Genomic DNA, 22,974 nt, shown 5'->3' on the forward strand with positions numbered 1-22,974 from the left:
TTGTCTCCCCAGCTCTCCACCCACTGGGGACGTCACTTACCAGTAGGAGGAGCTAGGGTTGGACGATATCAAAAATATTCAGACGATAACGATATTAAAAAATTTATCGCGATAACGATATATATCGCGATAAATACCCGTTTAAAAGAAAAAAAACACAAGTAGACGTTATACTGTATGGGGGCAGCCACAAGGAGACGTTATACTGTATGGGGGGCCACAAGTAGACGTTATACTGTATGGGGGCAGCCACAAGGAGACGTTACACTGTATGGGGGGGGCCACAAGGAGACGTTACACTGTATGGGGGGGCCACAAGGAGGCGTTACACTGTATGGGGGGGCCACAAGGAGACGTTATACTGTATGGGGGGCCACAAGGAGACGTTATACTGTATGGGGGCAGCCACAAGGAGACGTTATACTGTATGGGGGCAGCCACAAGGAGACGTTACACTGTATGGGGGGGGCCACAAGGAGACGTTACACTGTATGGGGGGGCCACAAGGAGGCGTTACACTGTATGGGGGGGCCACAAGGAGACGTTATACTGTATGGGGGGCCACAAGGAGACGTTATACTGTATGGGGGCAGCCACAAGGAGACGTTATACTGTATGGGGGCAGCCACAAGGAGACGTTATACTGTATGGGGGGCCACAAGGAGACGTTATACTGTATGGGGGGCCACAAGTAGACGTTATACTGTATGGGGGGGCCACAAGGAGACGTTACACTGTATGGGGGGGCCACAAGGAGGCGTTACACTGTATGGGGGGGCCACAAGGAGGCGTTACACTGTATGGGGGGGCCACAAGGAGGCGTTACACTGTATGGGGGGGCCACAAGGAGGCGTTACACTGTATGGGGGGGCCACAAGGAGGCGTTACACTGTATGGGGGGGCCACAAGGAGGCATTACACTGTATGGGGGGCCACAAGGAGGCGTTACACTGTATGGGGGGCCACAAGGAGGCGTTATAATAAGGTCTTGTGGCCACAGGCCACCATACATGCAGTAATACTTTGCGATATACCTTTCCCGCGGCTGCCTCGCTTGTGTGCTCTGATTCTGACATCAGATGCCGGTGGGCAGAGATTTGAATATGGGAGCAAGGAGGTGGGAGAGCCGGGGCGGCCGCTGCGGGAAGTAGTAAGTTTATAATTTCGTCACCAGAGCACACACTAGTGAGGCAGCCGCAGGAAAAGTCTCTCCAGAGACACCAGTACTCACACAGGGGATCGATTCGCCACATATACAATAGAGCCGGCACTGGTGGGTGACGACGGTGATGATGTCAGATGGTGGGTGGAGACTTGACTAAGGGAGGCGGAGCAAGAAGGAGCCAGGCCAGGAGCAAGAGGAAGTAATGTTACTCAGCGGCAGCGCTATGCAAGGTGCAGGGGCGGGCGCACGTTTAGAAGCGGTCAGCGCACAATGTGAGCTGACCGCTTTGATGATGTCACAAAATACCGCGGTATTTTGGAAACAGCGATATCGCCATATCGCCGTTTTTTTAATACCGCGGTATATCGTGATACCGGTATATCGCCCAACCCTAGGAGGAGCTCCCGGCCGGACTCAGACATCGCAGCTCACAGGTAAGTATAATGGTTCTACAAATTGCTAAGTAACCATGGCAACTGGGACTGCAGTAGCGTCCTGGTTGCCATGGTTACCGATCGGAGCCCCAGCGGGACTCCGATCGGTACACTCCGCTGCCACCAATGATAGGGGGGAGATTTTAATTAGGAGGGGGAGGGAGGGGAGAAGGCCCACTGGCCACCAACGAGTTAACTACAGGGGAGGGAGGGGGGGCCCACTGGCCACCAACGAGTTAACTACAGGGGAGGGAGGGGGGCCGGCTGCACTGGCCGCCAATGAGTTAACTACAGGGGAGGGAGGGGGGCCCACTGGCCACCAATGAGTTAACTACAGGGGGGGGGGGGCGGCCGCACTGGCCACCAATGTGTTAACTACAGGGGAGGGGGGGGCTGCCCCCTGCTGCCCGGCAGCACCTGCCAGGCAGCAGGGGGCAGTCATGTACACAGTTCTTTTAGTATATTCTAACCTGAAGCGTCCCCATCACCATGGGAACGCCTCTGTGTTAGAATATACTGTCGGATCTGAGTTTTCACAAAGTGAAAACTCAGCTATGAAAAAGCTTTTATGCAGACGGATCTTCGGATCCGTCTGTATAAAAACTAACCTACGGCCACGGATCACGGACACGGATGCCAATCTTGTGTGCATCCGTGTTCTTTCACGGACCCATTGACTTGAATGGGTCCGTGAACCATTGGCCGTGAAAAAAATAGGACAGGTCATATTTTTGTCACGGCCAGGAAACACGGATCACGGATGCGGCTGCAAAACGGTGCATTTTCCGATTTTTCCACGGACCCATTGAAAGTCAATGGGTCCGCGAAAAAAAAAACGGAAAACGGCACAACGGCCACGGGTGCACACAACGGTCGTGTGCAGGAGGCCTAAGTCTGCTTTAAGTGGAGCCGGCACTCTACGTGGTTGGTGCTGAACAGGAGGTATTGCTTCATCTATTTCTAGGTGATACTCTCCAGGTAGACACCCTAGTCCTCTGAAAATGTCTCTATATTCAGTTGTGATCATTTCATAAGAAAAGGGTGAAGTTGTAGTTGTTTGCTGGTCATCCTGTAATAATACATTATGTTCTACATTCAGTGTAAGGAGGCCCATTTTCTGACATGTTTCTGCTGAGAGAAGTGGTTTGTGTTTACCTTGGACAACTTGGAATTGCAGCGTACATGTTTTATCTTTATATGTACAATTTAGATTACATTGGCCCATAGGTATCATATAGGTATCATTGTACCATTTCAATTTGACATTACTCTTCTGTAATGTTGGTTTTCCTTCTTTCACAATTTTGCAATAGTCTTTGTATGCCATAAGGTTGCAGGTGGCACCACAGTCTAACTGACAGTGTAACCTTTCCCCCGCTTCTCTGTCAGTGCTGAGGTCTAGTGGTACAAACCACTGTGATCCTGGACTGCTTACTGCTCCGGGGCTGCTTACTGCTCCTATCTGATGAATAATAGTGAATACTGATTCTTCTGAGCCGCTGCTCTTGATCTGTGCAGCCATATGTGTTCTGCCATGTGCTTTCTGCCTGCAAACTCTAGAGAAATGGTTTTGCTTTTTGCATTTACTGCAGGTTTCTCCATATGCAGGACAGTGGTCTCTGCCCCAGGGGTGGTTGTTTCCACAGTATCTACATCTGATTGTTTTTAAGTTCTAGCAGTATAATGTACAGCTTCACTTTCACTTTTGCTTTCTTGCATTGCTTGTATTTGCATTTCTGTAAGTTCATGGCTTCTCCACATGTCCATGGCTCTCTGTAGGTTCAGGTCTCTTTCTAGCATTAATGTCTTTTGATCCCAGAACTATTCTGTCTCTGATAAGTTCATCATGTAATACTCCAAACTCACATGTAGCGGCGAGCTGCCTCAGCCTAGTCACATACTGATCTATAGCTTCCAATGGGCCTTGGTTTGTGGTATTGAATATGTGCCTCTCATAAATGATGTTACATGAAGGCATAACATAGCTGTAATGCATCCAGAGTTTTCTCTATGTCCTGCTTGTCGGCATCAGATAGTGAGAGGTGCTGATGAATACGCAGACCGTCTCTCCCATCACTGAGCGCAGTGTCGCTGTCCTGACCTCGGAGTCTTTCTTATCAAGTTCAGTTGCCACCTCATAATCTTCCCACTGGCATCTGAAATATGTCCAGTTAACTGCCAGGTCCCCTTTACAGTCCGTGGGAGACGGCACAGGGAAGCTGTTTGCAGCCATTTTCTGTAGCGCTGTGTGTCTCTTATTAATAAATTACCAGAGAAACAATTCTTGTTGATCTTTTGTTCTGATATTAGGACTTTAGTGGTTTCTAAAACACCGAAGCCCTCTCCACTTCTGACACCATGTTTCCTGAGGCGATGTGAGGTAATTCAACAACAACTTTATTCAGACACAAACAACATGACAAAGGTTATAAACTGTCATATCTATATAGTTAGTTAAAGTATCTTTTGGGCCCTGGCTGGCAGCTTGGCAATCTGGCTCAAGCAGGTTTTACAGAGACAATACATCCCCCCTTCTTCCCTCGGGGCACACCCTGATGGTGGGGCTCCTGCCTGATGGCGGTCGGAGGCCCTTCATGTTGTTGGTTTGCAGTAAGGAAGGAGGAGGAGTTGCAGCGGCCGGCGTACGGTGCAGGAGGGAGACAACAAACCTTTTTTTGCTAACGAGCAGACCGGGAGTTGTAGTACTTCCAACGGAATCAAAACACAGGTCTGGATAACTCTTCCCAGATAGAAATGTATGGATGTGAGTAACGATGGGGGTTGTAGTCTCTTTTCTCTCCTCCCAGAGTCTCTGGCGCCGTTCTGATAAAACATATAAAGGTGACGACATCAGGAAACGGAGGTCACCAGATCGCCGTGTCACACACCGCATCTCACCATAGTCTCCGACCTCCGCCGCTCCAGCTGTCGTGTCACTACAACTCCCAGCATGCTCCAGTCACTTCAACAGCTGAGCAAGTGTGCATGCTGGGAGTTGTAGTCCTATAACCGATGGACTGGGGGAGGCTGCTGCCCCCAGGGCACAATGTGCCAGGAAAACATCACAATCTTCATCAGAAATCCCAACCTGCTGGACGTACAGAGACATCACCGGGCCCCACAGCCAGAGTCTACACGGGGCCCCAATGCCTCATTCTTAGCCCCTCCCACTACCCGTCCCTGCAGTATATACAGTAGTGTACTGACATGTGAGGTACGAGGTAGAAATTACAGCTCACACCTCATATATCAGTACACTGCTGTATATACTATATATCTGTACACTGCATCTATTATACCTCGTACCTCACATATCAGTACACTGCTGTATATACTATATATCTGTACACTGTATCTATTATACCTCGTACCTCACATATCAGTACACTGCTGTATATACTATATATCTGTACACACTACATCTATTATACCTCATATCAGTACACTGCTGTATATACTGTATATCTGTACACTCTGCATCTATTATACCTCGTACCTCACATATCAGTACACTGCTGTATATACAATATATCTGTACACACTGCATCTATTATACCTCATACCTCACATATCAGTACACTGCTGTATATACTATATATCTGTACACTCTGCATCTATTATACCTCGTACCTCACATATCAGTACACTGCTGTATATACGATATATCTGTACACACTGCATCTATTATACCTCATACCTCACATATCAGTACACTGCTGTATATACTATATATCTGTACACTGCATCTATTATACCTCATACCTCACATATCAGTACACTGCTGTATATACTATATATCTGTACACACTGCATCTATTATACCTCGTACCTCACATATCAGTACACTGCTGTATATACTATATATCTATTATACCTCGTACCTCACATATCAGTACACTGCTGTATATACTATATATCTGTACACACTGCATCTATTATACCTCGTACCTCACATATCAGTACACTGCTGTATATACTATATATCTGTACACTGCATCTATTATACCTCATACCTCACATATCAGTACACTGCTGTATATACTGTATATATTGTATCTCTTCACATTTCCATAGACAGTATCACAAAGCACAGCTGCATACACTGCTCATCTACACAGACATACAGCTCTGCTGCATACACTGCTCAACTGCACAGAGATACAGGCCCGCTGCATACACTGTTCAACTACACAGACATACAGCTCTGCTACATACACTGCTCAACTACACAGACATTCAGCTCTGCTACATACACTGCTCATCTACACATACATACAGCTCTGCTGCATACCCTGCTCAACTACACAGACATACAGCTCTGCTGCATACACTGCTCATCTACACAGACATACAGCTCTGCTGCATACACTGCTCAACTGCACAGAGATACAGGCCCGCTGCATACACTGTTCAACTACACAGACATACAGCTCTGCTACATACACTGCTCAACTACACAGACATTCAGCTCTGCTACATACACTGCTCATCTACACATACATACAGCTCTGCTGCATACCCTGCTCAACTACACAGACATACAGCTCTGCTGCATACACTGCTCAACTACACAGACATACAGCTCTGCTGCATACACTGCTCAACTACACAGACATTCAGCTCTGCTGCATACACTGCTCAACTACGCAGACATACAGCTCTGCTACATACACTGCTCATCTACACAGACTTACAGCTCCGCTGCATACACTGCTCAACTACACAGACATACAGCTCTGCTGCATACACTGCTCAACTACATAGACACACAGCTCCGCTGCATACACTGCTCAACTACACAGACATACAGCACTGCTACATACACTGCTCAACTACACATACATACAGCTCTGCTGCATACACTGCTCAGCTACACAGACATACAGCTCTGCTACATACAGTAAGTAACGGCAGGTATAGCGTATTCCTAACACTTTTCCGCAGGACGACAAACAGAGAATGATGAAATGAGAAGCACAAAATAAAACCCTCCAGGGAAGAAAAGCGTCAGTTACACTGAGAGGCGCCAGGAACCTCGTGCCTCCAGGACGTGAGGCGGTCGCTGCGCGGCTGCTCTACAATAGTTCAGCGACACAGAGAGGGAAGTATTAGAAAGCCGCACCCCGAGCCACATACACCGCCATATAATGCTGCTAACAACAGAACAGAATGTGCATGAAAACCGTACAGTATTAATCACTAGACATGGCGAAGTGCGGCCGACAGTAACGTAGTGCGGGCGCCGTCCGACATGCTGCGCCGCAGGGAAGGCGACCATTACAGGGGATAGTTAGAAAAGTGCTGAGTCCAGGCGGCGAGCACAACAATGGGAGCTCTATAGGCGGCACAATACGGAGCGCGCGGTATGTTCTCACACTAACACAATGTATAGAGTTCTGACCAAGACACCTCGTCGTGTAGACGTCGCCTTAAACTGAGCGCGTGCGACCAGCTCAGCGCGACCGGCCATAAATAAGGAAAGGAACAGCAGGTGGCGCTGTACAGATCCAGTGTATTGCAGAACTCATTACCTGCGGTTATAAAAGACATGATGGCGGAGGAGACCACAGACACCCAGATGATAGGACCGACAACTCTGATGGACAGAAGTAGTCAGACATTTATTCCATAAAAAGGGAAAAAACACAACAAATGCCGCGTATAGTGCGGAAAGAAGCGCCACATTGTCACATCTCTACAGAAATAGGAAAAGCTGATTAATAATTATATGTTCCCCAAATGTGTCCCAGAAACATAAAGAAGCCCCTACAGCGACCTCAGTGGAGGACGGGGAAGGGTTAATGATGCCCCCCACGAGGTACGTGCACTCGGCGGTGTATCTCCGCTCCAGGATCCACACCTGTTACCTGCAGATCCTGACACGGATTTCCCCAGATCTCCCCCTCTGCATTGTAAAGGGAGAAATCCGCACGGACAATCCACCGGCCGCAGATCTCCGGATCCGCTCCGCAGGTCACTCCTGACGCAGGAAACCTCCGCTCCGTGTAGATGAGATACTGAGAATCCCATCTGCTTAGGCGGTATTATTTCACTCTGGAAAACCAGCAGGTAATACGCACCGTGCTCTTGTACCCGAAGGCCATCTGCGCACGCTGCGATTATTTCCGTGCGGATTCCCAGATCTGCGGCCTGTCAGTTATGTTTGTGGTTTTAGCTGCGGATTTCACCCTTTTCAGTGGAAAACCGCATCTTATCTGCACCAAAAACCGTAATCACACATTGCAGGTATTGGTGCGGATACGCTGCGGATCTGATGTGCGTTCACCCGAACTCGTGTGCAGACGACGTAACTTCTCATTTGTCTCAAGCATCGATTCTGGATCTGATCTCCGAGGAATATAAAATAATCGTACAGTAACCCCCCCCCCATAGAGCCGCCATATACATTGTGTGATCGGAGGCTCCGCCCATACAGCGCTATATAGTGACTTATAGGCGGAGATTATAACGGGACGTGGACGTATCGGCCTCAGCTTATTATTCTAACAGAGGCTCCATTCCGCACAAAGAAGACAACATGTAGGGGTTGAGAGAAGGAGGCGGTGAAGGTGTGTAAGTGTCTGATGGGGTCACACAGCTGATAGAAGGACAGACGCCCGGCCTCATAGTCTAAGAAGACCCCAAGTCTAGGACATGTTGTATCTACACTGAGGGGGGATGTGACTGAGCGGTGACACACTCCACATCCTGCACCAGACATAACCAGACACCAAGATTTATCATTATCTCCAATACAAGACTCATCTCCTTCCCTTTCTATACTGGGATAGGACAGTCCGATGACACATATTCCTTTCTGGTCCCACTCTACCTCCCAGTAATGTCTTCCTGAGGAGAGGCCACATCTGCTTAACACCTGGGCATAATCCAGGAACCTTCCCGGTGATTCTGGTCTGTTCTGTTCTTCTTCTGTTCTTGTTGCTGTTTTCAGATCTTCTGATATCTTCACATGTCTATGAGCAGTGTCCTCATCCAGCAATATGTCTGGAACATGGAGCCCGAGCTCTGATGTGACATTGGTGACAATATCCCTCATAGATCGGAGTAAGGTCAGTGAGATCAGAACCTCATCCAGATCATCCTCAGACCTGCCCTCTCCACCATCTCCCCCTGTGTCCTCATCATCTCCATGACCACATACTGTAATGTCACTTTCTTGTAGGAGTCTTATTGGGTCGGTGACATGACACATCTCCTCCACGTGACGCATCTTCCTGGACAGCTCGTCCTCCTCTATTTCCAGCTTCTTGATCAGATCAGATATCTGGGACACAATCTTCTCCTCCTGCCTGGAGATCTCGCTCAGCGCTTTCTTTTCTGCCATTTCCAGTTGTTCCTTAATGTCCATAAATAACTTCCTGACCTTCTTCCTCTTATCAGAGGCCTTCTCCTGGATATTCCTCTGACGATCCTGCAGATTCTGAAGTTTCGTTTGAATTTCAGCTTTTTGTGGGTTTAGTTCCTCCAGATATTTCCTCAGCTTCTCTTTCTCCTTCTCAGAGGCCACGTTCAGTAGCTCCACGTCATGTCCCTTGTGGTCTCCGGCCACCCAGCAGGACACACAGATACAGGCGGCGTCCATCAGACAATAGTATTTCAGCACCTCCTTGTGTGTGGAGCATTTTCTGTGCAGAATCGACACAGTAGGTTCAATCAGAGTGTGATCCACTGACTTGTTATGGGCTCCGAGATGTTCATGGCACATGGAGGTCTCACAGTGCAGACATGTCCTCACAGCCGGTACAGGAGACTTAGTACAGTAAGTACAGAAGATCCCGGTCTCCTCCATGTCAGGCTGAGCAGATAAGAAACGCTCCACTATGTTCCCCAGCTTCCTGTTCTTCTCCAGGGCTGGACGCTCCGGATATTCTGCTCTGCAGTCAGGACAGGAATACACTCTAGCTGCCTCCTGTGCATCCAGCGCACTCACAATACAGAAGCGGCAGAAGTAGTGTCCACATCTCAGGGATACAGGATCTGTATAGAGGCTCAGGCAGATGGAGCAGTCCAGCTCGGCCCTCAGGTCAGCAGACGCCATTGTGGTACGGAGGAGCAGGAACCGAAAGTGGAAAAGTCTCTTCTGATAACAGGGCGGAGAGCTCCTGTAGAAGAATTAACCCCTGCAGCTCAGAGATTGCATTCCATTGAGAAAAAAGCAGAAAACCCACTAAACGTCAGTACAAAAAAAAAGAGTCCATCAGAAATGTTGGGGAGAGTAAAGCAAACTTCACCTCTGTCTCTTCCAGTCAGGACAATGAGACATGTGGAGTATTACAGGTGACCCCTGTAGTAGGTTGATGATGGGCTCCATCCTGAAGAGCAGCGAGTGCAATCTTCTCAGGAATCAAGCTGAATGGATTATTTTTCCTCCAATTATCATTTATTTTATTAAAGGGAACCTCTCACCGGGATTTTGGGTTGCTAGATGGCCGCTAGCACATCTGCAATACCCAGTCCCCCATAGCTCTGTGTGCTTTTATTGTGTAAAAAAAATGATTTGATACATATGCAAATTAACCTGAGATGAGTCCTGTCCCTGAGATGAGTCCTGTCCTGGTGTGTGCATTTTTTTTTTTTCACCGACATTTATCTAATATCTCGCTCTGTATATATATATTAATATATGCACAAAAATTATATATATATATATATATTTTCAACTATATATTTATATGTATGTATATCTGTAATGTGTGTGTAAGCCGTGTACCGCGGTGGGCTCCCCAGGATACAGCGTAGTCACAAACACCATTCATCCTCTTCCTCATCTGAGGGACTTTCCTCCATACCCTGAGCGTGAGGAGGCACCCCCTCTACGCACACCGGTTCATCAAAATTGCAACGTCTCAACATATTACGGTGTAAGTTCCGTGAGGGTCCCCCTGTCCCTACTGGCTCTACCTCATAGACCGGAATAGCGGGGTCTACTCTTCTCTTCACAGTGTATGGAACTGCCTCCCACCGTCCATCCAACTTCCCTGACGGCCGTTTGGCTTTGACCATCACCCGATCACCAGGGACATACCCATCTTTCTGCACTTGTCTTGGGTTAGGGTGTATCACCTGTCCCAGGCGCTCCCCCACAACCTTGTGGACCGCTCTCAGCTGGCGGCGGTGCTCCTGCACCCATGCGGTGGTACTTCTTGGTGGGGGCTCCATCGGGTTGGGCATGTGGAGATCTTCAATCTGCCGTCCGGCTCGTCCAAACATGAGCATATGTGGAGAGTATCCGGTGGTACTGTGTACTCTGTTGTTATAGGCCCACATCAACTCAGGTAGGTACGCGGGCCACTGGGCTTTCTGACTGTCTTCCAGAGTCCGTAGCATCTGAAGCAAGGTGCGATTGAAGCGTTCGCATGCCCCGTTTCCTTGTGGGTGATACGGAGTGGTGCGGGAGCGTTCCATCCCATACAGCTGGTACAGTTCATTCATTAGAGTACCCTGAAAGCATGCTCCCTGGTCAGAATGTATCCTCTGTGGAAACCCGAACACCTGTATAAAGTGTTTACAGACAGCTTCGGCGGCCGAATCTGCGGTTTGGTCTCTGGTGGGCACAGCCACCGCATACTTGGTAAAGTGATCTGTCATGACTAGACAGTTCGAGTGTCCCGAGGTAGAGTACCCAATCTGTACATAATCGATCATCAGAAGTTCTAGGGGCGCTGAGGTGCGGATGGTCTGCACAGGAGCCCGCTGTTCAGTACTCTTACTCAACCCACAGGTCGACACTTGAGACATGCCGCGGCCACCATGTCAGCCAGATCTGGACAGTATACCAGCCGTTGGAGCCACTTGAACGTTTTGTCGCTCCCAAAATATGCTCCCTTTTCATGAGCTTCCCTGGCGGCCTCCGGGCCCAACGACATGGGAATGACAATCTGTTGCCGGTACTGCAGCTCTGACTGTAAGTACTGTATATGATCAGGCACAGGAGGCCCTGGGTAATTGTCAGCTTGTCACACTGCCTTAACAACTTCTGACCCTCTGGGGTCAGGCGGATTCATTCTTCTGGCCGAGGCCAGATCTTGCTCCGAACCCATTCTTTCACTTTCCACAAATTCCGGCAACTATCCTGGACTCTCTCCCAATCAGTCAACGTTTTCCCCAGCACTGGCGTCATTCCAGACGCCACCCCACTTGAATGTGCCACATCCGGGAACAGAGGTAAGCGACCAAGGTCAGGAGTTTCAGTATCTTCTAACTCCTCATCGGCTCTCTGAATCGACTGTCCTACTGGAACTCGAGAGAGTGTATCGGATTTGCCGTTCTCCCTACCGGACTGGAACTTGATGCGGTATTGGTACTTAGAGAGGCGGGCCAACCATCTTTGCTTGAGTGCACCGAGCTTGGCATTCTCCAGGTGTGCCAACGGGTTGTTGTCCGTCATCACGGTAACTTCTGCACCAGTCAGGTATTCTGCAAACCTTTCGGTCATGGCCCACACCAGTGCCAGTAGTTCCAGTTTAAAGGAACTATAGTTATCAGGGTTGCGTTCTGACTCTCTTAAGGACCGGCTCCCATAGGCGATGACTCTCTCCCGTCCATCCTGGACTTGGGACAATACGGCCCCCAGACCATGTAGGCTTCCATCAGTATACAGCAGGAATGGGGTATCAAACCACATGTAAGCCAGGATCGGGGCATTGGTCAGCGCCTCTTTCACCGCTTCAAAGGCCTCTTGTTGCCGGGGCCCCCAGTCGATGGGACGTTTCTTTGGGCCCCCAGCCGTGCCTCTTAGCAACTCATTTAACGGGCCCACCAGATGAGCGAATTTGGGTATAAACCTCCTGTAGTAGCCGGCCAGTCCCACGAACGCCCGTACCTCCCATAGCGTACTTGGCCGGGGCCACCTCTGAACGGCCTCCACCTTGCTGGGGGCCGGTTTTACCCCATCCTAGGTGACCACATGTCCTAAGTACTCTATCTGCTGTCGGAACAGCTGGCATTTTTTTGGGCTTGATCTTGAACCCATGGTCTCGTTGCCGTCCCAAGACTTTTCGCAGCTTCTGGAGGTGATCTTCAAAGGAAGCCCCGAACACTACTATGTCATCCAGGTATATCAATACTGATTCGAAGTTGAGGTCCCCCAGACAGTGTTCCATCCATCGCTGGAATGTCCATGGAGCATTGGAGAGGCCGAAGGGCATCCGGTTGAACTCGTAGGGTCCCATAGGTAGAATGAAGGCAGTCTTGGCTTTGTCCTTTTTGGTCACCGGCACCTGGCAGTACCCACTAGCCAGGTCAAGAGTTGAGAAGAACTTTGCTTGGCTTAGGGCTGACATGACTCCTTAATTCGCGGAAGGCGGAAGGCATCCCGGACGGTCTGAGCATTTAGCTTCCGATAATCCACGCAGAACCGGAGACTCCCGTCTTTCTTCCGCACCAAGACTACTGGAGCAGCCCACAGACTTTGACTCTCCTGGATCACCCAGTTCTCCAACATGCTGGCCACCATATCTTTCACCTCCTGATACATCTTAGGTGGGATCTGCCGGTAACGTTCCCTGATCGGCACAGGATCGCCGATTGGGATTTCATGTTTCTTAGCAGTAGCACACCCAAAGTCCTCATCATGTCTTGAGAAGGCCTCCTGAAATTCCCAGAGGGTGTCTTCCAGCAGCTTTTGTTCCCCCGGGGTCAGGGTTCTGCAGTCCACCCCCATACGGGCCATGATCACTCGACCGTTCCACTCCGCTGTCGGTGTTTCCCTTGAATGGATCTCCACAGCATAGGTCCAGGCTGATCTCCTATCCGGCTGCAGCGTGAAGCCCCTTCGTCGAGCGATACCCCCTTCGGACACATAAACTTTGGCCAGCAGGGTGTTTGCGGGGACGGTTAACTCGCAGTCCTCAACATTACAGTAGCATATAGGCATACATCCGTCCTTCACATTGGCGAGGGCCCGGGCTACCAGTGGGCGAATCTGCGTTTCTTCTTGATAAGCGGGTTCGATTAGGACCTCCAGTCCATTCAATCGTCGTCCAGCCCCCACTGGCAGCATCAATATTTGCTCTTGTCGAGGTGGGATCTTCAGCGGGGTCCTCCGGAGCACCCTCACATCTCCATTGGCCTGACTGGACAGGTTACTCTTTTGCAGGCTACAGCTCTTAACCATCTGTTGTAAAACCTTCTGGGTAGGCCGGTGTGCGGTGGCCCGTTGCCAGTACTTCGGCCCTTCCTTGGCATAAAGTTGATGGTCCAGGTCTCTCAGTATATTCATGCCCAGGGTCACGTCCATTCCTTTCCGGGACGAAAGGTCCACAAGCACGACCCCTTTCTTGCCTATGTCTTGCCCAAACAGTCGGACCCGCATCCAGACTATCCCTCGGACATCCATCTCTCTATTATCGGCAGCCGTCAGCCTGATGACGCTCCCGTCTTCGGGCTCCATCATATGCCCAAAGTGCCTCTCGAAGAACTCCAGAGGCATTAGGGTACACTCTGACCCTGTATCAACTAGGCAGCAGACCTTTGGGCCTTCCAACTCGGCTTCTAATACGGGGCTGCTGGCATACAGATCACGTTCTTCACGCAGAGGGCTTAACTTCTGGTGCACCGCCGCAGGATGCCCAGCTACTGCAGCGGTCGGAAGTTTAACGTCGGCTCAGACGCTACCTGTTCTGGGCACTCTCTGGCCATATGGCCGTACTTTTGGCAAGCTCAACAGAGGGGCCCTCTTCTGACCGGATCCCTCACCGGGGTTGTTCTGGGTGGAGTGGCACGAGGTGCAGGGACCGTTTCCGGATGCCGGGATGGTTCTGCCTTCATCTGGAACACTTCCAGCCGAAGCTCTCTCAATTCCGCCCGCAGGGCCTGGACCACATCCTTTAAGGACTCTGATTCTTTAGACCCCGACCGGTCCCTTGTAACATGCGTGCTATTCACCACTCTTGCTGCCGCAGGTATGGGCTCTTCCTCTCTCTCTACGGCGGCTAAGTAGACACTGTAGAATGTTATATCGGCCATTGTTCGGGTCACCTCTTGTAATTTATCTTGTAAAAATTTATTGGAGAGCCCCACTATGAACTGATCTCGTAGAAGCCGATCCACCTCCCGGAAGGCGCCCATGGCCTTAGGGTCTCGTCGTTGTATCTCATTCACCGTCTCCTGTAGAGCATTGGAATATTGCATCAGGGTCTCCCCCTCTCGCTGGGGTCGGTTAAAGAAGTGACTCTGTAACTGTACCACTTTGCCCCGCCCCCCTTGGGCTCTCTCTAGCAGGGAGAATATCTTCTCTAGGGTATCTCTCTCGGAGTCAGGCCTTACCATCACTGTCTGCCTGACGTCACCCTCTAGGGCTCCCAATGCAACCTTGTCCCGCAGTTCGGGGGTCAGGTTACACATTTTAACCGCACTTCGCACCCTTTCAGTCCAGTCCTGCAATGTCATGTTTCTACCGTCATACTTTGGCAGATGATGCAGCAGTGCCCCTACAGGGATGTATCCTACTGGGGTAGCCATATTGTTGGGGGCAAGCTGGACTTGCGCCTGTGCACCCTGGGCTGGGTCCTGATCCGCCACCAATGGCGCCGGGGGACGATCTCCCACCTCGTTCCCTTCCATAACGGTTGCTGTATCCTGCCGACTATGCCAAGTTGTAAGCCGTGTACCGGGGTGGGCTCCCCAGGATACAGCGAAGTCACAGACAAGGAAAGCGACACTGACACCAGCTTTATATGCAAGAACAGAAACTTTACTTTGGAAACAGTAATAACACAAGTAACAAACAGAATCAATAATACCCCAGGCCCACAGTCACCGTCCCTGTCCGAGGGACAGGCCTAGCCCGTTGGCGCACACAGCAGAGCCTACAAGTCGTGCTGTGCCGCTATAGAGGACACACCTAACCGGTGGCAGACGCAGCAGAGTCTGCAAGTCAATTACTGCGCTGCAGTCCAGTACAGTAAGGCCTAACAAATCTATAACCCTAACTAACTAGCTAATACAAGGCCTAGGCTAGTCTCTGTTACTTTAGGCGCCAAACAGTATAGTACTATTGGTAATCAGGTGTACTGACCTGCGTCCGTTCTGGGCCCTAGGATGCTGCTTACCCGGGATGGCCACCAAGCTCTCAGCAACCGTGCGGCCTTGCTTGGCGATAAGGCTTTCTGTCCACACACTGGAACTGGCCTTCCTGGGACAACCTCTCTTTCAAAGAGCTGGATCCAGAAAGGGGAAAACAGATACTCTCCTTCCTTTGAGTGTCCATTCACTGCCGGACATCTGCAAGCCAGGATGGAATCAGCTTCAGTCCCTCACAGCACAATCCTTCCACCATGTCAGATCAGCTCAGACTTTCTGTTTTTCAGAAACAGCTTGCATGAGTCATCATCTGCTTTGCATATGCAGATCCCAGAGTGTGCTGACTGTGCTGCAAAACAGTGACCTCTAGTGCCCGGAATGCCAAATGACAGCTCCAATACAATTTAAACATAAACATTATACAGGCAGAGTTTATCCACAATCTCACACAGCAAACTCCTGAGAACTTGAACTGGGCACCATGCATTGAAAGTCTGAAAGTACTTTACCTCCACTGGTGGCCCTACATGAGAGGTTTTGGACGCCAGAAGGTATAGGGAGAAATGGTCGCTACACCATACCAGCTGATCCCTAGTTAAGCCCTTTGCCTTGGCCGAAACGCTGGTGAATTTGCCAGGTCTTAAGAACCCATAGAAGCTAAGGTACATGGCTGCCTTAATGACTGTGCTGGAATGGAGCCCAAAAGGAAGACCATCTTAGGCTACTTTCACACTTGCGGCAGAGAGATCCGGCAAGCAGTTCCGTCGCCGGAACTGCCTGCCGGATCAGGCAAAATGTATGCTAACTGATGGCATTAGTAAGACTGATCAGGATCCTGATCAGTCTTAAAAATGCCTGATCAGTCGAAAAAATGCATTGAAATGCCGGATCCGTCTTTCCGGTGTCATCCGGCAAAAACGAATCCGGCATTTATTTTTTCACCTTTTTTTCAGTCTGCGCATGCGCATACCGGAAGGACGGATCCGGCATTCCGGTATTCTGAATGCCGGATCCGGCACTAATACATTCCTATGGGAAAAAATGCCGGATCCGGCATTCAGGCAAGTCTTCAGTTTTTTTAGCCGGAGATAAAACCGTAGCATGCTACGGTTTTCTCTTTTGCCTGATCAGTCAAAACGACTGAACTGAAGACATCCTGATGCAAACTGAACGGATTACTCTCCATTCAGAATGCATGGGGATATGCCTGATCAGTTCTTTTCCGGTATAGAGCCCCTGTGACGGAACTCTATGCCGGAAAAGAATAACGCAAGTGTGAAAGTAGCCTAAGGAGGTGGAAAGCTTCCTGAAGAGTTCCCCTGACACCGGCTGTCTACTCGGAACGGCCCCTTTACTACTCTTCTGAATGCCTCTGAGTGTCGCTCTAACTGCCTGGGACAAGAAAACCGACCTACTTTCTGGATCCTCCAACATGGAAAAATGCTGGACCCCGGCCAAGTACAACTTGATAGTGTCGTAGGACAGTTTGAGGTCAGTATGACAGTAAGCTATGAAGGCTGTGATGTATGTGGTCCTGTCGGTATCCTTTCTTGGATGAAGGACTGTGAAACTCTTGAAAGTGTTCCAAGCGGTTTTGTAATTCCTGGCCGTGTTAACAGACAGAGACTTCTGCATCAGAGACTTGGCTGAGGAAATTAATGATTTTAATCCATTATTAGTGTTTGATAAACCGGAGGGGGGAGCCCCACTCGTTCTGCCTCCGGCATGATCTGGAACAAAGCATTGAAATTAAAACGTGATTATGCATCTGCGGCGACATTACGTATGCCCTGAATGTGCCTGCATGAAACATGAAAATTATACTGCAGGGAGAGCCAAACCAGCCTGCAGAAAAAAGACATGATCTGGGGTGACTGGGATCTGCCCCATGCAATGATTTCTACCACTGTCTGGTTGTCGATGATGAAAGCCATGGAAGAATTGGCCCATTGCCTGCCCCAGATTTGGGCGGCCACCACAATCGGGTAGAACTCCAACAACGGAGAAGATTTCAAAGCGACTTTGGCTGATTAAATCTCTGATGGCCAAGCGCCCGCAAACCACTGATTCCCGCAGATTGCCGCGAAACCCCCTGAGGCGTTGTCGTCCAAGAAAATCAAAGTGGATGCTGGCCCCAGTTGCGGAACGAACAGGAAGACTCCGTTCCATTCGGCCAGAAAGTCCCTCCACATGGCCAGGTCGGCCATGGCTTGGGCATCTAAACTAATGAGGCTGTCTTGCTCGGGAGCTGAGGGGAGTAACTGCAGCAGCCTGGACATGAAGGCTCTACCTTGGGGCATGACTCTAGTGCCGAAATTTGCCTTGGAGATGGCCTCCTTGATTTTTGTGAGCTTCTCTGCTGGTAACCTGGCCTCCATTTTGACTGTGTCCAAGACTATGCCCAGGAAGGTGATTACCGTTGCAGGGCCTTCTATTTTTGAGGGTGCCACCGGTACATTGAGTCTTGAAAAAAGCTGGAAAAGAGCCTGGAGCTTGCTTGGCTTGCAGTCTGGCCTTTCTATCAAAAGGAAATCATCCAGGTAATGGATGACCAGCGGACAGTCGCAGTGGTTGACCAAATCCAGTGCAAAGCCTGCGCAAACTGGTCAAACAGCCAGGGGCTGCTTTTAGACCCGAAAGTCAGGCGGTTTGCAAAGTAGTATTGGTCCTGCCACTTGATCCATAGAACTTCCAAAGCTGCTGCTGGATGGGCAGCAGCTTCAAAGCGTCAGCGATGTTCGCCTTGGCCAACCATGCCCCCCTGCCTACCTAAAGGATGAGCTGAATGGCCTCGTCTATTGAAGAGTAGCGCATCGAAAACTCCTCAGAGGGAACTAAGGAATTTAAGCTGGGTATACTAGAGCCATGAGGTGCAGACAGGTCATAAAATCAAACTTTTTTTATTGGTGAACTTTTTTTTCGACACGATGCCTATGGGGTTGATTCTCCAAAGGCCGAAGGGGACAACGGAAAATGGACCGATGAGGAACCCCTTCTCTAATTCAGACTTGATTAGTGTCCCCACCAACTCAGGATCCCTGGCTGCTGACAAGAGGTTGGGACCCTCCCAAGTGGACTGGGGAAGAGCTACTAGGCCTGTGTAAAAGCCTGCAGTTAACCCAGAAACCAAAAATTGGACGAACTGCGGATTGTGGTAGCCCTGCAGAAGGGCTGCCAGTAAGTTCACATTGACCCTGGTTAGTCAGGATGGTCTGGAGGGTCTTTGAGGACAAGCCATTTGGGGGTGTGCCCTGAAACATACGGAACATACGTGGAGGGCCCTACATTTATTGTAGTAACAGGCGTTCTGGTTGTAATTGTTGCAGACCTGGCTGTTACACAAGAAAACAATGGGACGCCCCAACTTGTCCGTGGTTGGGCTAGACCTTTGTTGGGACCCGGAGCTACTGGGAAGAGATCTGCCCTGGGACATGGAGAGTCCTACATTGGGGCACCAATCTGAGGAGTGGGCGATTGACTGGCAGGAGGCACACGCCGGGGCCTTGAGCCCTGCAAATTGCCGGCAAAAAGCTCCATGTCCATGGAAGCCCAATTTGTGACGTGTTAGAATTGGCCCAGAGCGGCGGCAGCTTTGGCCGAAAACGAGCGGTGGTAGTTATAGAAAGCATGGCCACCGTACGTATGACCCAAGTCCGTTACCCGGTAAAGGTAAGTATCCAACTCCTCCCGCCTCTCAGGGTGAACTGAGCAAAGGACATCCCTGAACAGACTGAAAGCCAGGACAAACTCGTGATGGACAGCTTTTTGTTTAGGCGGGGATCCCTGGCCTTGAGGACGATGGACACGTCGCCACACGCAATCGTTTTGCTATCTACTCTGTCATGCGTGGATATTAGGATGGACGCTAGGTTGACGTCTTTACCCTCTAGGATATCTTTTTTGATATTGCTAGGGATGAAATGTGAGGGCGCTACTTCAGGCGTGCTTAGGACCCTACCTGGGGGAATGCGCCCTGGAGTGGAGGTTACTGGCAAGGGTGGAGCAGACTGGGTAGCTGCCGACCCTTGGTAGGATTCGACTGCCAGGAGCCTAGTCTGCACGTCCAAGACTGAGGAGGCAATGTTATTACTCATAGAATGAAGTTGAGTCAGTGATAGCTGGAGAGTAGACATGGAGACTTGCTCCAAGTCTGGGGCTGCCGGTTCAGCCATCAGAAGTCTGTATAATTCTGCCTTCCAGGCGGAAGCAGGATGTTGAATCCCTCTCCTATTTAGCTGTGCGATTAATTTCGGAATTGTCCAGTTCTGTAATGATGAAATGCTGGCCTGCTCGGATGCGGGCGTTTCAGGAACAGACGAGGCCTCCTCAATGTTGGACGTGTGCGACATACTGCAACTGCGAGATGACAAACAGAAATTAATAGCGGAGCTGGAGGCCCTGCCGTTCGGAAGAGCCGTGAATGGTGGTAGAAAGAAACTAGTGATTTGGCGAGTGCCTGGTGCTTGATGGAAAACGGGCGCTACCATGGATGACCTGGGCGGACTAGAGCGTGAAATGGCCTGGGGAAGCTAAAGTGACGTGGCGAAAAACAGGAAGGTTAGAGGAAAGGATGAAAAAAATAAAATAAAAACGTGAAAACAATAAAATAAAAACAGACATGGTAATCAATAAATGTAAGCCTGAAGCGTAACAGGCAAAAGACATGGTAATCAATAAACGTAAACCTGAAACGTAACAGACAACAGACATGGCAATTGGTAAACTTAAGCCTGAAGCGTAACAGGCAATAAACGTAGCAATCAATAATGTAAACCTGAAAACGTGACAGGCCATAAACATGGTAATTAGTAAACGTAAGCCTGAAGCGTAACAGGCAACAGATATGGTAATTAATAAACGTAAGCCTGAAACGTAACAGGCAACAGACATGGTAATTGATGAACGTAAGCCTGTAGCGTAACAGGCAACAGACATGGTAATTGAAGAACGTGAGCCTAAAACGTAACAGGCAACAGATATGGTGACTAATAAACATAAGCCTGAAAAAGCCACAAGCAATTGGTTTAGAAAACAAGAGCCTGAACGGCAGGCACTAAACCTGGTGGCTACTAAACCCTAGGGAGGCCAACCGTGGCTGGTCACGACATTCATAACTTATGTAGGACTAAAAGTAACGGCATGAGTATGTGGGAAGAAGAAACGTAGTTACCAAAGTGTCCGCAGATGTAGCGGAGTTGAATAGGCGGCGGTCGGATCACGGCTTTGGCTATGGCTGCTCGGATCTTGGTTAACTTCACTGCTGGAAGCCTGGCTTCCATCCGGACCGTATCCAGAATGATACCTAGGAAGGTGACCAGGGTGGCTGGCCCTTCTGTCTTATTCTGAGCTATCGGGACATGTAATTGTTTGAAGGTTTCCTTCAACGTGGCTAGGCCGGCCGGGTGGGGATGCTGCTTCTCGACTATCAGGAAGTCGTCCAGATAGTGGATGACCATTGGCAAATCACCGTGGTGAACCAATATCCAGTGGAGAGCCTCTGCTAGCTGGTCAAAAAGCCAGGGACTGCTTTTGCAGCCAAAAGTGAGCCGGTTTGCAAAGTAAAACTTATTGAACCATCTGATGCCGCAATAACCCCAAAGCTGCGGCCGGATAGGCAGCAGCTTAAAAGCGTCGGCTATGTCTGCCTTCGTGAGCCAAGAACCCTTGCCTGAGAGCAAAATAAATTGTACTGCCTGGTCGATAGAAGAATATCTCATCGAGTACTCGTCTGATGGAATCAGTGAATTCAGGCTTGGAGTGGACGAAGCATGTGGAGGAGATAGGTCGTAAATTAGACGTTTTTTATTTGACGACTGTTTGGACACGATACCAATTGGGTTAATGCGCCAGTGCTGAAAAGGGATATCAGTGAAGGGGCCCAACAAAAAACCTTTATTGACCTCTGCTTGGATCAGTGTCTCGACCGTATCTGGGTCATGACTAGCTGACAGCAGGTTGCGACCCTCCCAATTAGCTTGAGGAAGAGCAATTATCCCTGTATGAAAACCCTCATGGAAGCCAGAGATCAAAAAATCTATGAAGACTCGGTCAGGATGATTTTTTAGGAGAACCGACAGCAGTTCGACATTGATGTCGGTCAGTCATAACTGCTTAGAAGCCTTCCTGGGACACGAGGAACGAGGGTGGGCTCTAAAACATAATGAACAAATATGTAGGGCTCTGCACGCGTTGAAGGCACAACTTCCCAAATTGAAATTATTACATAATTGGCTCTTGCCGAGGTACACTATGGGCCTGCCTAGTTTGTCGACTGTGCTAGAATTCCCCTGAGTACCGGAGGGACCAGGCCACGCCCCTTGCGGCATGGCAGGGTTGGAGTTCGGGCACCGTTCAGTGTAGTGAAATATGGATTGGCAATTTGAGCAGGTGGGGGCCCGGAGACCCGCAAAGTGCCGGCAGAATAGTTCCATGTCCATCTCCGCCCAATTAGTGACGAACTGAAATTGAGAGAGCGCTGCTGCTGCTTTGGCGGGAAAGGATCGGTGGTAATCGTAAAAAGCCGATCCACCATATTTCTGACCCAGGTCGGTGACCCGATATAGGTATCTATCCAGTTCTTCCCTCCTATCTGGCTGGGCTGAACAGACCACATCCCTGTATATGCTGAAAGCTAGCACGAATTCAGGAATGGTCAACTTCCTATTAAGGCGTGCGTCTTTTGCTTTCATGACTATCGACACATCCCCACAATTAATCACACGATTTTCTGGAACATCTTGGGACGCTATAAGGATGGATGCTAAGTTTATATCCCTCCCTGCCACAATATTCTTTTTGAGACTGTCTGGCAGAAAGTGAGATGGGGCAATTTGGGGGGTAGGTATGTGAGTACCTGGGAGAGGCTGTGGGGAGGGCAGAGTTGGTGCTGATGCCTGGCTTCGACCGGATGTTGACGGCTGAACTTCCAGGACCTCAACTCTGGACTGGATGTCTGAGACGGAACTAACTAAGCCACTAATAGAGGATTGGAGTTGGGACAACGAAAGCTGAATTGACGAAAGGGAAGTTTGTTCCCCTGAGGGCCCGGCCTCTGACATTAGTAGTCTATAAAGTTCTGCTTTTCTGGCAGATGCTGGATACCGGATCCCTTTTCTGTTCAGCTCGGCAATTAGTTTTGGGATGGTCCAGCTCCGGAGGGACCTGTTGTTGACCCGGCCCGAAACCGATGAGCCTAGGGTAGAGACATTATCCTCTATGTCGGACACCTGTGACATCGTGGATCCGCCTTTAACTGAACCGGACTTTGACGAATGACTCGATCTGGATTGCCGCTAACAGAAAAACCAACAATAAGAACTAACAAAGTATGTA

General features: G+C 49.7%; 1 protein-coding gene across 1 annotated transcript; it reads right to left on the bottom strand.

Annotated features, from left to right (window-relative positions):
* Positions 1–7,178: 7,178 nt before the first annotated feature.
* Positions 7,179–9,751, bottom strand: LOC121007896 (E3 ubiquitin/ISG15 ligase TRIM25-like). The gene has a single exon (XM_040440169.1). It carries the CDS (start codon positions 9,656–9,658, stop codon positions 8,090–8,092), a length of 1,569 nt encoding a protein of 522 aa, XP_040296103.1. The 5' UTR covers positions 9,659–9,751; the 3' UTR covers positions 7,179–8,089.
* Positions 9,752–22,974: the final 13,223 nt, after the last annotated feature.

This window comes from Bufo bufo, chromosome 7 (assembly GCF_905171765.1).
Source record: "Bufo bufo chromosome 7, aBufBuf1.1, whole genome shotgun sequence".
NCBI lineage: Eukaryota > Metazoa > Chordata > Amphibia > Anura > Bufonidae > Bufo > Bufo bufo.